Raw genomic sequence first — 14,986 nt, forward strand, 5'->3', positions numbered from 1 at the left:
TGCAGCCGTTCACACGTAAGTCAATTAGTATGTGTTGGCGGCCGTCGACATGCAAATTGAAATTACGAATTGACCGATGAAATCCCAAAATGCTTCGCGAACGTAAATCGGAAATGTACCAATGCCGCCAAATTCGCAGTTTTAATCTGCAAACAATTGCCGCGATGAGAGCTAATCAACGCCAACGCGCAGCTAGAAATCGCAAGAGACAATTATTGATTGGCTGCGCGATTTCGCGTTTGTAATCATCATTATTGTCTACTTGAAACCTCATGTTCCAGAGTTGTGTGTTAATTGCGAACTTGCCAGACAAGTGCGTAGCGTATTTAGTTAATCACACCACAGCGCATTGCGCGTGAATAACATTGATACAACTCCGAATTCTCAGTGACGTGAATTCTGATTTCTGCTCGGTGCATTCCGTCGGACAGACTAGTAGCGCAGTTATATTTTCATATGATCGTACTCGTACCGTTTTAAGATTCCATTTAATAACTCGATCGCATGGTTTGGTATTAATGATCACAGGGCCGGTATTAAAACGACACAAGAATAGTTTAACGCTGCACTTAAACCAGCGGCATGTAGTAAAGTGCGTTTTAGTGCGACGATGACGTCATCGATATGGAAAAATTATGACGTCACAAGACTTCGCCACCTCGTAAAAAAATAAAAGTCGGCGCCTATGATTATGGTTACTAAGTTATCTTGAATCAAGTGAATCGTTGGTTGTGAAATAAAATTTTCGAATCCCTCCATTGCATAAATTAGTATTTTTTCTGAATTTCCAGTTGGAATCGGATTAGGATTGGACATGACTTGAATGTGAAAAAGTTATGGATTGGGATTTGGATTTGAAGGTTCGGATTTGGATTGGATTAGGACATAGAAATTTCAAATCCGCTCATCTCTGTTGTCTCCTATGCGCAATAAATTGCCAAAAACAAAACACCACTACCAGCCACTCTACCGATAGATCAGATTTGGCTGGTAGCTGGATGACAGATGATAAATATAGTATACAAGTATACCATAATATCGTCGAGAAATAATTCGTTAATTCAACTTAATTTAGAAATTCACCATGCGCGAGCATATGACAATGAAGGTGCTTGTTAGGCCGATAGGAATAATAGATAAGTCATTGCGTTGGTGAATTGCGTAGGCCTAGTCCCTGGTTTTATTCGCGACAGAAGAGTATCACGGGGGCCTAGGGGATTCCCATGTATCCTGGATAAGGTTTACGGGAATATTTCATGAAAGCTAAAAGGGTAGCCTACGGGCGCTAACAAGGTTAAGAAACTCGGCTTTAAATGATGGAACGACTTCAAAAACTCCATGTAGTCTCTTGGGCTGTCAGCCCGTAGCATAAGCTTTAGCACAGAGCCGGCCAACCCGTGGCCCGCGAGAAGGTTTTGAGTGGCCCGCAAGGTAATTTTAGAAATTAGTAATATTACCAAAAATGGATTGCCCAGAACTTGCATGGCCAGCCAAAAATTTGATTAGTCCGGCCGCAACACTTGGGATGTGACGACCAAAATATCAAATCCGACGCATTGGCAGATCAATGGGCCTGTCAAATTTTGGTAGATCTTCGTGCGTTACAATAAATCAGAATATTCTGCCGTAGATTTATCTAAAGTAGAAATTTTATTCACGCTTCACGCAATATATGTTGTAACTCGATTTCTTGATTTTATTATGGTATTAATATGGTAATATGGTACCCTCTCGAAAATGAAAGAACGCGTAATGAACCATATCAAGTCTAATTATGATCGCAATTACGAGGGAAAGTGTCGTCCAACATGCGACCTTGCGTTTGTGCTCGCAGAAAGACCGTGGACGATGAAACATAGGCATAAAATGATTGAAGCCTGTTGGCCGAAGCTTTCGATATCGATATGTACAGGCGCCGAATAGTCCAGTTCTTCAAACTGAGCCCAGCACCATACAGCATACCCGCAATATACTAAAGTGACAATAATATTGACCTATAAACTTTGAAAAATTTTCGCACTTGGCGCGACTAGTGGCCAGCGCGATGGTTCGTCAATGAAATGTGGCCCTTTGGCCGAAAAGGTTGGCCACCATTGCTTTAGCACGTACACAACGCCATGCGGTCAAAGTCAGTTTTCTCGAAATCTTGGAAGGTACCGGTATTGGTTTTCCGCTTATTAAGATTCCGTAGTCAGCATATTATGTTGGTATCAAAGTCCATCATGTATTCGATGGGCAATCTTCCGCAAATTTCGCCTAAGCTAGTATGGTGAACTTTTTCGCTGTTTCCGTCTTTTGGGAATCAGCATTTTGGATCTTTCCGCCATTTCCGCGTTTTAGCGTCCGTTTTCCGTCTTTTAGGGATGCCCTATTAGAGTAGGCCTACAAAATTTTGGATTCGAAAATACCGTAAATATACTATCTATGATTTTAAATGCTGAACTTTGAACATCGATAACTTCGTTTCTTACTGGATCGAATTGGGCCAAATTTATGTGCATCGTTTTATCAGACAACCTAACAATCTCATGCAGTAACCAGTAAAATTTAAAAACAAAAATTGTAATGATTTTTATTAACTAAATAGAAAACTTTTGTCTTATACATCAATGCTTCTTATGAATTGGAATTGAGCCTAAATTGATTTGCATCGTTTTTTAGGCAAACTAACAATTTTATAAAGTAGCCAGTAAAATTTGACAAAAATGTTATTTTTGAACAGCCCTAATGAACACTGAATGAAAATTAATAGAAGATAACAAAGGACAAGCAATAAAATGAAGTGGTATGTGTTAGAGAGCGATGTGAAGGTGTGATAAAAATCTCGAGTGTTGACTACTATTCGTGGGTCCTGAGAACACTTGGATTTTATCATCAATACACTCGGCGTCGATAAAACACTGCAAGGCCCAGGAGCTGTTCAAATCCAAATCTTCAGGTTTCCTAAAAAGACGCAGGACAAGACTTCCTCGATTCTATCGCAATACGGTGATGTTTGATCAAATGCTACTATTCTCAAACCTTCAAAAAATCCAAAAATAAAACTGGTGCAGAAAATTCTAGATTTCTAGTGGAGTAGAAATAGGGATAATAAGTTTAAAAAGATATCATTTTACAAATATTTTCATGAACACTGAAAAGACGTGTGGCTCACAGTGGGTTGGCCTAGACCAGGGGCGGGCAACCCGTGGCCCGCGAGAAGGTTTTTAGTTGGTCGCGGGGTAATTCTCGAAATTAGTTATCAGAAAATAAATTATCAAAACCAAATAGGCCTAACCAAAATTTGATTAGCCTGACCGCGAAATATGGGATTTTTATGACCAAAATATCAGTTTCGACGCATTGGCGTAGCCAGGGGCCAACCACATTTTCGCAGATCGTCGTATGACCATAAAGTACAATATTTCGCATATTAGCCGAAATCTTCGATATTCATAAGTCCAAGCGCCGAATAATCCTTTCGTTGCCAAATGAGCCCAGTGGTATGCAGAGGCGACCCGCAGTATAAGCAATTAACATTATTATTGACCGAATTCATTCATTGACTTTGATAAATTTTGGCGCTGCGCGCCGCTACGTCGTGGGTGCGCGTCGGGTCTTAATGACATAATTATTATTGATTTTGATGCATGCGCATTATAGTATTGTTTTCACCGTTACCTAATCCGGTTCGGTCCTATCGGTAGACTGAAAAAGTTCATCAACATCCAAGTGGCCCGCGCAATGGTTCGCAAATCTCATGTGGCTCTTTGGCCGAACAGGTTGACCACCCCTGGCGTAAACAATTGAAAATATAGGGTAAATATGGCTTCTTCGACTTAAAGAGCTTCCGACCACTGACATAAACATACCAAAACGTCTTTAACCGGGACTACATCGTTATGGATTATTTTTACGGTTGGTGGTCATGGTCATCATCATCAGCACACCTATTCCGTGCCAATGATCCATATCTACATGCTATAACTGTTGGCCCGACGACGATTTCGAGAGTTTCAGCCACTCCACATCATATATACGTCGACTATATTGGGTGTAAATCGTCCGTACGCTCATAGTACCGGTTCTTACGACAGTATTTACACAATTATGCCTTAATTATACATCGTTTAAAAAAAACATTTTTGTTTTTCTAAAAAAGGCATTTGTTTTAAAAGCACCGTTTGTTTTAAATGCAACACTAATTACATCGCATTGTGTGTCTTGTATATCGCATTTTACATTGTGTGTGTGTCTGGGGCAGATGAAAATATAATCTGACGATTGATTGATTGAACGAATCCAATTCTAAAATTTGACGACTTGCATTCTAATATTGATAGATGACCAGTTTATAAAATCTCAGTAATGATTATGGTGTGTGTGGGTTAGGGCTCTTCAAAAATGACTTCTTTTCTCAAATCGTACTGGCTACTTGATAAAATGGTTAGGTTACTTAATTTAAGCCTACACACAAAGTTTGGTTCAATTCCAGCCAGTAACCGCTTTGCTACAGGAGAATAAAGTTTCTATGTATTATATAAAAATAAATAATGAAAAATTTGAAAATTTTCTGTTCACCCCATGAAAGTGTTAGGCTGTCTATAGAAACGATGCGACGTAGATTGGACCATCGCACACCCGCACTGTAAACGAAAATCGTGTATCAGGCCAATTTCCATCATAACGTAGGGTGGAAAGGAGGTGAACGGAATTTTCTGGCGTGCCCATTCCAATGCGTGAAAACGTGAAAAATAACCGATTGTTAGGAATATATATCCTAGCGGTGTGTATGGGTTTTGTTCTGTGTACCAGCCGGCGCAAAAAGATTGTACACGTGAGCACTGAGCAGTAACCACTAAACCAGTGGTTCCCAAACTTTTCCGGCTATGGCACACTAGAAACGTTATAAAACTCTCGCAGCACACTTGGGCCGAGAAAGGATACTTTAAAAAAGATCTGTTTTTTACTACATGAACAGAACATATATAATAAAAAGGAGATTGAATTGTTCACAAACTCACCGGACTTTGTAATGCACATCCGAGATCTGAAAATGATTATTGGACATGGCGAACAAAACCACTTGCGTCGTGATCGCCAAACTAACATAATCAACAACAATAACCCGCAGCTTGTCACTAACTCCAAGCAGTGTCTCTCGTTTACAGCTATTAATTTCACTCAAAAAAGCCATGTTCACCTCGCCATGAAAATGTAGATTTCAACACAATATTGATTGTTTCTACACCGATTATGGAATAGGATTTGCTAGCAAACAGCTGAAAATCACCCGATTTATTTTGAAGAAGTAACTTAAATTTTCGCAAATCAATTCGCCGGTCTTCAGCGGAAAAATTACTTGATTTATTAGGATGCCGTTACTAATTTCATTGTCATCTTTGCTTATTTATCAGCTGTTGATGAAGTTAATATTATATTTATTGCAGAAACATATTAAAACCCGAAGCTTTTCGAGCTGACACTCTTCAAGGGCAATCGTCAACAAACGGGATTACATACTCAAAATGGAAGCAATACTGGGTGACGAATCAAAATTCAAGACACTTGGTCCCGCTGCTGAATTCGATGAAATTGCGAAGATCGAAAGACGGGCTACAGCGTCGACTATTCAACCTCAAGAAAAACGGCTCCATAACACCTGAGGTCTACTCGTCCATCAGACCGGTCGGGGCACAGAGGCCACGAATGTACGGACTGCCAAAAACTCATAAAACCAACGTGCCCGTTCGACCAATTCTTTTTATGATTGGATTGGATCGGCTCAGCACAAGCTCGCGAAGTGGCTTATCGGTATTTTGGAACCCGTGCGTTTCATGTGTGGTTCGCATTGTGTCGCTGATTCGTTTACATTCGCGCACGAGATGAAAACCACCGACCTTCCAAACTCGAACATGTTTCTCGGTTCTTATGATATCGTTAGCCTCTTCACGAACGTGCCGCTGAAGGAGACCATTGATATTTGTGCGGACGCGCTATATGGTGGTGGTGATTTAGCACCACCTTCCTTCTCGCGTAAAGTGCTCGTTGAACTTCTCAATACGGCTACTTGTTCTGTTGAGTTTAGTTTTAACGATACCCAGGACCGTAACTGCCGCACCCCAAACCCCCTAATTGGGGGGGGGGGGGCGAGCTCGAAGGGGGCATAAAATTATTTCGTTGATTAGCATAAATTATTGAGTATTTTTTGGAAATTTATGCAGCTTTTTCCAAAACTTTTCGCGCCCCGCGCGATTTCAAGTTGCCAGATATCTTCATTATTGGGTACTCTTCCCCCAAGAAAAATAACGCAAGATTTATAGAAATAGGCATACCGGCGTTGGCGATTACCGCGCCACTACGCACCAAGATATAAATTTTGAGGCCATGTAACATGCGACTCCAAGAGGTGTGCCAGAACGATCGGCAGCGAGAAAACCTTGGCCGAAAAGGACTGCTCTTATGCTAATAGCCTAATACATATAGGTTTAATTGTCGCTAGGCGCCTAAATGACTGGCGACGAATGTTCCTGTCTTGGTAATCTGAACCTCACAAGACAAATACCATCCCGCACGGAAAAATTATGTGCCGGTGAAGAAATACCAATTTGAAATCGCGTGCGTCTTTTAGTTTAGTACAGGGGTGTCAAACTCAAATGACGTCGCGGGCCGGGTTGAAACCTTCAGATAGCTCGCGGGCCGCACCATTTAAAGGATTCCAAAATAATACCTCAAAATCAATGTCATTGTTTTTCATTTGAATACTTGGCCTACACCATAGTATGTGACATTAGATTACGGATCATAGCGGTTTAATTCTAGCAACACCTTTATTCGCAAACAATGAAATTGGCAATGATACGAAGATTTTGGGCGGCTAAATACAGTCATAAACCGACAGAACAGTAGCCCTAACGATGATATATAAGCGTTTCACGTATTTCACGCTGATATTTCTTATATTTCTATACTGCCTTTGTTTTAGTCGTATAACATCGTCAACGGTGCGTATGAGTTGTAAGGAATACAAAGGTTTTAGCTGTAAACGCGAACGTTGCAATTAGCTTCATCATTATTATATCGCGATTCGGGTGAATTAGAAGTGAAGCAGTAGTGCGACCACATTCATTTCAATTTATATTTATGTGTAACTATTATAATCTCTATGTAACCTGCATAAGGGCTTTGCATTGTCGTTTTCGCTCCTGTGAATAACTCGTTTTTGATCAGTTTGTCAAAAAGCTGTGATCTTAATATGCAATTTCTTGCGTTCTACGAATTGGGTGTCAATGTAACAACTTGTTCCTAATGGTGGCTAGAAACCGCAACTTTGCAGTCTGGTCGCTATATAAAGTGACCGATTAGCATACTCGTCATTTAATGTCTTGAGGGATTAATTGAAGTATTTCTTAGTAAAAATCTCAAAGTTTGTTAGAAATTTGCACGCATTTTTCAATCTACTCGAAATTGCTTCGCGGGCTGGATGAAATCATCTGGCGGGCCGGATGCAGCCCGCGGGCCGTATGTTTGACTCCCCTGGTTTAGTAGGTCATGAAATAACATCATGTGACGAAGTCATACCAACGGGCCCGCCCGCCCGAAGGTGTTTAATTATTATTTACGGGCCCTACAGTTTCCAAGACACCTCATTCAGCTCTACCGCTAAATCTGATTACGCGAGCACAGAGGACAAGAAATTGATAGCAATACATATGCAATTCCCGATCTTCTTGGCCGATTTTAGAATGAATCATCGAAAATTGGCTTGGTGCGTGCTCACTAAAGAGTACAACTAATTTCGTGGTAAAAGCGAACAGCGTGATCAGGGGGGGTCGGTTTATCACCCTATATGGGAGCCCAAGAGCCCAGTTTTTTTGGGGGGCCTGACGTAGTTCTGTTTCGTTCCTGCCTACAGGTATACGCCCGGCGATGTTTAATTATTATTATTTGAGTGGCCCTATACTTTTTAACACACCCCTCACTCCGCTCTACCGGTAAATCTGATTACGTGAGCAGAGAGAGGATAAAAACGGATAGCAATATATATGAAATTCTCGATCATATGGACCGATTCAATCATGATCTTTACAAATTTTTCGCGCTCCGCGCGGTTAGACGAGAAAATGTCACTCACCAAACGGAAACGCAATAAAGATGATAAGTAGCGGTAAACTGCGTACAGCCTGAGGGGGGTCTGGGGGGGGCGAAGCCCCCCAGAAGTCCGGTATATCACCCTATGGGGGGCCCAAGACCAACGTTTTTGGAGGGGGGCTGACGAAGTGCTGTTACGGCCCTGACGATACCATGTACAATTGTACATGCAAACCGACGGTGTGGCTATGCGTAGCCCTCTTGGCCCGATTTTAGCTAATATATTTGTGGGATTCCATGAAGACAGACTTTCGCCGCAGATAAAACCAAGCCTCTATTCATGTACCGTCGCTATGTCGACGACACCTTCGTTATCTGTCAAAATGAGACGGAGTTCGATGGCTTTTTTGATAACTTGAATTCTCTACACTCGTCTTTAAAATTCACATTTGAAAAAGAGCGTGCTACCTCGTTACCATTCTTAGACGTTCTAGTGGAAAAACGGGATATCAGTTTTGTCACTTCGGTTTACCGGAAGCCAACGTTTACAGGGCAATATATACGCTGGAATTCGTTTGGCTCGAATCGCCGTAAACTAAATTTGATTGGCACGTTGGTGCACAGAGCCTTGATGATATGTTCGGATGTAAAATTAAACACGGAGCTAGAATATATCCGCAAAATTCTAATCGACAACGGGTACCCGGAACACATCGTCCAGAGTTCTGTGGACAGAAAACTCAGTAATTTCAATCCCTGCAATCACAAAACACGAACACACGGTCTGAGGAGAATGTATATATACATTTACCGTGGCTGGGGCCCATCTCTTTCCGTTTTGAAAAGCAATTGATTTCTGCTGTAAATCGCTTTTACGATAATGTAAAAACTAATGTTGAGTTTAACATCAAACAATTGCTTCCTGCAACGCACAAAGATGTTCTTCCTGCTTCTCAACAAAGCAATATAGTCTATGATTTCAAGTGCCACTGTGATTGTCGGTGCGTGGGAAGAACAACTCGGCGCTTGCAGGAATGCATCAAAGAACATGTTCCGAGCGTTATTAGATCGCGCACATTGGACTCTCGCGAAGACGCAGCCGTAACTGATCTGCGATTACTAGAACGTAATCAGGCCATGGCTATGAACTCTGCCATCGGCAAGCATTTGGCTGAGAATGCAACTTGCGCTAAAAACTATCGCGATGAAAGATTTTCTGTATTAGGTAGAGGCTGCACTCATTTCCATCTGTCTGCAGTGGAGTCGACTTTTATTAAAATCCACCGACCGCGCTTGTGTCAGCAGAAGGAATTTTTAGTCAATCTAAAAATTGGCCATTAGCTGCGATCGCGGTTTGCCTGTATTTCATGTTGTTTGTTTCTATGACGTCATAATTGGTTGTATATAATGTAGCTAGATGCATGTTCTGTTCCTGCAACGCGCAAAGATGTTCTTCCAGCTTCTCAACAAAGCAATATAGTTTACGAATTTAAGTGCCACTGTGATTCTCGGTACGTAGGAAGAACAACTCAGCGCTTGCAAGGAACGTATCAAACCACATGTACCGCGCGTTATCAGACTACGTACATTAAATTCCCAGGAACAGGCCGCTGAAACTGACCTAAGGGTGTTGGAACACGATCAGGCAGTGACAATGAACTCTACCATTGGCAGGCATTTAGCTGCTCATGCTACTTGCGCCAATAACTATAGTGACGACAGATTCTCAATTTTGGGTAGAGGCCGCACACACACACCGCACTGAATGTTGATACACTGCTGCTGTTTTGCCTCGAGGACAACAAACTATCGGAATAAGCTGGCTTTTCCGGCAGCCTTATCCGACAAATAGGCGATATAGATGCGGAACAGATAACAAAACGAATAAGTGACATCCAAGTTTAGTTTCACCCGGAAAAACGTACAATAAATTTCGGAACTCGCTCGGATCTGGTTGCTCAAAATATCTGCACTCTGTCGTTGCCACTGTCAGTGACCGCGATTTGTCCGCCTGACAAAAGGCAAACTCCTTCCGGCTTCAGATCAGAACCGAAACAAGTCACGAACTCTCCGTCGCTCGTGAAAACCTGAACCCGGCCGTTGTCGCTGTCACACACGATTATGTTGCCGTGGTCGTCTGTGGCGACGCCTGACGGTTCCTCGAACTGACCCTCGTTTGCTCCTTTCGTTCCAAACTGGAAAAGATGGCGGCCTTGCGAGTCGAAAACATGGACTTTGTGAATTCTCAAGTCACTGACGATCACCTGAGAATAGGAGAAAGGTCACGAGAGGCCAAATGGAACTAACAATTCACGAACTCTGCCGTTTGGAGTCACGGAAAGGTAGTTCGGACGGGCCAAACCTTCAGAGGCGAACTTTCGAACGAACTTTCCCTCCTCCGAGAAAACTTGAATTCGCTGATTGCCGGTGTCGCAAACGTAGATCAAACCTGATTCGTCCGTCGCTACTCCGATAGGACAGTTCAGTTCTCGGTCTCCTGGAACGAATCGGCGTCACCATCACCGACAACTATGGCGCCGCCCACGCCTCACCTGATCCTTCGCCACCGAACTCCCGAACGAACCTTCCATGTTCGTCGAATATTTGGATCCGGTGATTCAACAATTCCGAGGCGACAATCCCTCCACGCGACGTCAGACACACGCCTTGCACGTAATCGAATTGTCCTTCTGCTGTCCCTTCGCTCCCGAAGCATCCCTTGACTCGTCCGTTGACGTCGAAGATCTGGAAGCACGAATGTTGGAGCCGTAGAAAAGCCGTTGAAACAAAACACGAACCTGGATCCGATGGTTGCCCCGATCTGCGACCACGAGATCGTCACATGCCGTTGAGCAAATGCCAAGCGGATCATACATCTGTCCTACGGCTTTGCCGGACGTCCCGAAATATCTGCGAACGAATTCCAATGACTCGATTCAAGGTTCATGACGGAACTAAAACCGTTTAGGCTACTTTTTCACTTTTCCTTTGTTCCGATATCCCCAAAGAGCGTCCGTTCGATCCGCTGGCGCTGTAATAAAGTTTGGGAGGAGAGAGGTTGATTTCTTCGTCAACAGGGGCAATCAGGATGAGTAGGTTATGCAAAAATACTCAAAACAAAAACACAGAAACATAAATATTAATGTTTAACTGACTCTATAGAAGGGTGTCGACGATGTGATTCATGTCATTCCAGTTCAAGCACGGGAGGAAAAGCGTAGGAATTCGACATAACCAGCCCAAGATAAAAACAGCTCTAAAAGATATATGGCGAGCGAAAGATATATAAAGCGAACCTGATGTACGCGGACCGCCATCAGGCTCCTGATTTTTCATCAGTTCCCAGGCCAATGAAATCACTTCCGTATCTGCAATGGTAAAAAAATTGAAGATAGCTTCCACTACAATATCCATTGCAATAGAGCACTGCGCTTCAGCCTTATAACGTTTGCTGAAAACTCGTACACCCCTGAACACTGTTCAGCCTGTTTGCTATACACGCCCCGTTTCATATCTTTCCATGTATAGCATACGGCTGCATTCCAGTGGAGAGTCGTCATGGCGCATATGGGCGACAAATACTCATGATCAAGTGGCTACCGGTAACATCGCACCGAGCAGAGATCTTGTGGGGGCTTAGTGCCATCGCAAAGATTCTACTTGTAGAAGCTGTATATCCCCGCAAGCGCCAAGCGCAAAAATTTTTTCAACCTCATGAATGAATTTCGTCTATAATATGTTTCACATATTACTGCCAATTATTGATACATTCTGTGCTTCAATTTGAGGCCACACCATTTTTGAGCGCAGTGCCGTTTAATTGTATTGGGTATTGTCTTATTGCTTTCTGTGACGAGTAAATCAACTGAAATAGTGGTAGACATCTTTGCTCACATTGGGTGATAAATAAAATTATTACGTTGCAAGTGGACGCTGAATACGGTGTGAAAGCAACCAAGGTCCTAATATTTTATATATCGTCTGCTATCGGTTCAAAGAATTATTTAAAATGAATGTCTTCCAAACAAAGCAACCCATTCTATATAACGTTAGTGTGCGGTTGCGGGTCACAACACTAACAGTGCCACCCTATCTATACCATAAAAAATATGGCGCCCCTGAACGTTTCCGCCCCTTCAAAATCTAAACATTCCCTTGGGAGTGCTGGCGATTAGTTTAAGAAACACTGCTTTAGGGTGTTTGGCAAAGGTAGTCTAGTTGTGTACACCACATGCGCGTTAGAGTTATAATAACAGCGATGATTGGCCGATTCCATCATCTTTTTAAAGCGATTAGACACGTTGCCGAAGCAAGGTAGGTACAGAATAGAGGTCGACCGATATTGATTTTTACAGGACGATACCGATATATCGGCTCACTCACAAGGCCGATACCGATATCATAGGCCGATATTAATATAGAAGGAGCAGAGAACCATTTCACCAAAAATATTATATGTTAGGCAAGATGGCGCTTGTACATGCAACATAAAGCTGAACAACAAACGAGAAAACTGAAATTGAAAAGAATCATCATTGGTTTATTAGCAATTTTATCAGTTCAATGCACCACAAAAATGCGATACAATGAAAAGACAGGAAGATGCCGAAGAGACAAGGAGTAGTCTATGGAATCTGACACCCACTTTGGCCTAGGCGATGTAAAGAGGAGGCATGCACACTGGATGAAAGTAAAGAAGATATTATAGAAAAAGAATGCGACAAGAAATAGGGCGGCATGTCATGGGAAGCGAGATCGATAGGTCAGTCGTGGTCCGGTAATCTTGAGGATGGACTGTATTTATTTAGTAGTAATTGCTTGTATTTCGACTTGAATGTGTACATGCTCGTCGACTGTCGGATGGCCGGCGGGATACTGTTCCACACATCAGGTCCGGCATATTTGATGGAGCGATGATCTTTTCGGTCGATCATATGATATTTGGACGACGTGGACGCGCGTGTGTTGTACTTGTGCGCTTTTGATTCAGAGGTAAAGAAGTCATTGAAATATTCGGGGCAACGACCGCAGTGTAACTGATACATAAACTTGGCGATTTCTAGTTTCCGCATATCTTCTATGTTTAGGACGCCGAATCTCTTCAGCAGCGACTTATTGGATGGGCAGCCAGGCCCCTTTGGGGCCCTAGCTATGATTCGTAGTACTTTATGCTGCAGTTTCTGCAGTGGCTTGAGTGCAGTTTTACTGGCAGCCCCCCCAACAGAGGATGCCATAATGTAACTTCGATTGGATTAAGGATTTAAAGAGTATCAGAAGAACCCATGCTGGCATGAAGCGCCCAAGGCTGTAGAACAGAATTATTGCTTAATTGTGCACATTCGTTGAAATTTGGGATAACCCAAAAAGCAAAATATGAAACAAAATTGCAGATCAGTCCAGAAAAGGTAGATTGTAATGCAGGAAGCATAGTTTCTCTGCATGCTCACCCAGCTAAACTCGTCCTGCAAGGGTAAATCTGTCATATATCGCCCTTTGCGTCGCCGATTTCTTGAGATTGAGAACACGGAGCATTGAATTTCCGAATTTTTTGATTTTTTTTTCAAATATAAAATATCGGCCTTCATAAGCCGATATCGATAATCGGGAAAGCTCTAAATATCAGCCTCGATAATCGGTCGACCTCTAGTACAGAAACATCGGACATGCAATCATCATTGAAACATGTTTCAGGTACTATTTTGGTAGCTAGATCCGATCGTGTTAACACCTTTGTGAGGAGTATTTCAAATACATCTTCAGGATAACCATTTTTGATAGTATCAAGTGGATCTAATCTAATTCACGAGACAATGCAATATCTATAAAACAGGACAGGTTCTGCGACGTTTACAAATTTTTTTTTATGGTATTCCATGACCGGGTCAAGTTGCAAATGGTAGAGTAGCCTACTGTTTATTACTTCCTTTCCCGAGTTCAAGACATGTTCAACACCTTTTCTACACCTCTGCTTGGGCGCTACGAATCCCTTGCACACATAATATACTATTTGTCACTCTAAACAAGAGATGACCTGTAAAGTCGAAGTGCTGCTGTAGGTTTTGCTTACTTGCACTACTCCTACTTGCACTAAGTGGTATCGGTTTTATACAACTTTGACCCTAACCCACCTCCAATCCCCCTTCCCCCAACCCTAATATCCCCCCTCCCACAACCCGAATATCCCCATTCCCCTAACCCAGGGGTGGGCAAACTTTTGAGCTCGCGGGCCGCATTCAACATCTGAATTCATTCGCGGGCCGCATTATATAAAATTGGAATTATAAACCAAAACGCAATATTGATATTTGCTTGTATAGTGAGGACATGGAGACAATATATGTACCTATTTAAAACAAGCCGAATATTGCTTTGATGATATCGTACACGCGTCAGAAACATATGGTGGCGAGATTTCATAGGCAGGCGGACCTCAATAACCAATTTGTCAAAACGATAGAGATAAAAGTCGGTTGGCCCGATTCTTAGAATAGGATTGAAATATTAATCTGTGAGCAGTGATCTGTTCATAGATTTGGTAATTCCACTTTTGGCTCAGTTCCAGGACACACAATGCTGACAGCATCATAACCATGTTAGCTTCAAACACCTTAGATAAGTGGTTCTCAGACTTTTTAAGACATGCCCCGCCCCCTTATAATGGTCAAAGGTTTCGCGCCCCCTTATTGTCATATCACAAAACGAACCAGGATGCTAGCAAACCTAACGGGTAGTTTGATGGCGTCGAAGGTTACGACTATGGATGAGAGATTTTTAGATATGTATTTAAGACTAACATATAGCAATAACTATGAGATGGATGAAAATCGCGCATAGCGCGAAAATTTTTTTCAGTCGAGCTCAGTTTCGCGCCCCTTTCAGATGCTTTCACGTCCCCAAGGGGGGCGCGCCCACCAGT

General features: G+C 42.4%; 2 protein-coding genes across 3 annotated transcripts in view; one reads left to right on the top strand and one right to left on the bottom strand.

Moving 5' to 3' along the window:
* Nucleotides 1-14,986, top strand: part of LOC145456710 (WD repeat-containing protein 19-like) — a 392,619-nt gene that overhangs the window by 4,619 nt on the left and 373,014 nt on the right. The gene's annotated exons all lie outside the window — the stretch shown is intronic.
* On the bottom strand, nucleotides 9,833-14,682 carry LOC145457363 (uncharacterized). Of its 2 annotated transcripts, XM_080335561.1 has the most exons (7): nucleotides 13,518-14,682; nucleotides 11,367-11,438; nucleotides 11,044-11,101; nucleotides 10,869-10,980; nucleotides 10,623-10,815; nucleotides 10,389-10,567; nucleotides 9,833-10,334 (listed from the first exon to the last, which is right to left on the bottom strand). In XM_080335561.1, the coding sequence occupies exons 2-7, from the start codon at nucleotides 11,404-11,406 to the stop codon at nucleotides 10,029-10,031; spliced, it is 888 nt and encodes a 295-aa protein (XP_080191687.1). In that variant the 5' UTR covers nucleotides 11,407-11,438; nucleotides 13,518-14,682; the 3' UTR covers nucleotides 9,833-10,028. The 2 variants fall into 2 exon arrangements, with proteins under 2 accessions (XP_080191687.1, XP_080191686.1); XM_080335560.1 differs by lacking the exon at nucleotides 13,518-14,682 and having other exon boundaries at nucleotides 11,367-12,174.

The sequence above is a fragment of the Botryllus schlosseri genome, chromosome 15, assembly GCF_051294905.1.
Source record: "Botryllus schlosseri isolate E-star chromosome 15, Bs_hap1, whole genome shotgun sequence".
NCBI classification, from domain to species: domain Eukaryota; kingdom Metazoa; phylum Chordata; class Ascidiacea; order Stolidobranchia; family Styelidae; genus Botryllus; species Botryllus schlosseri.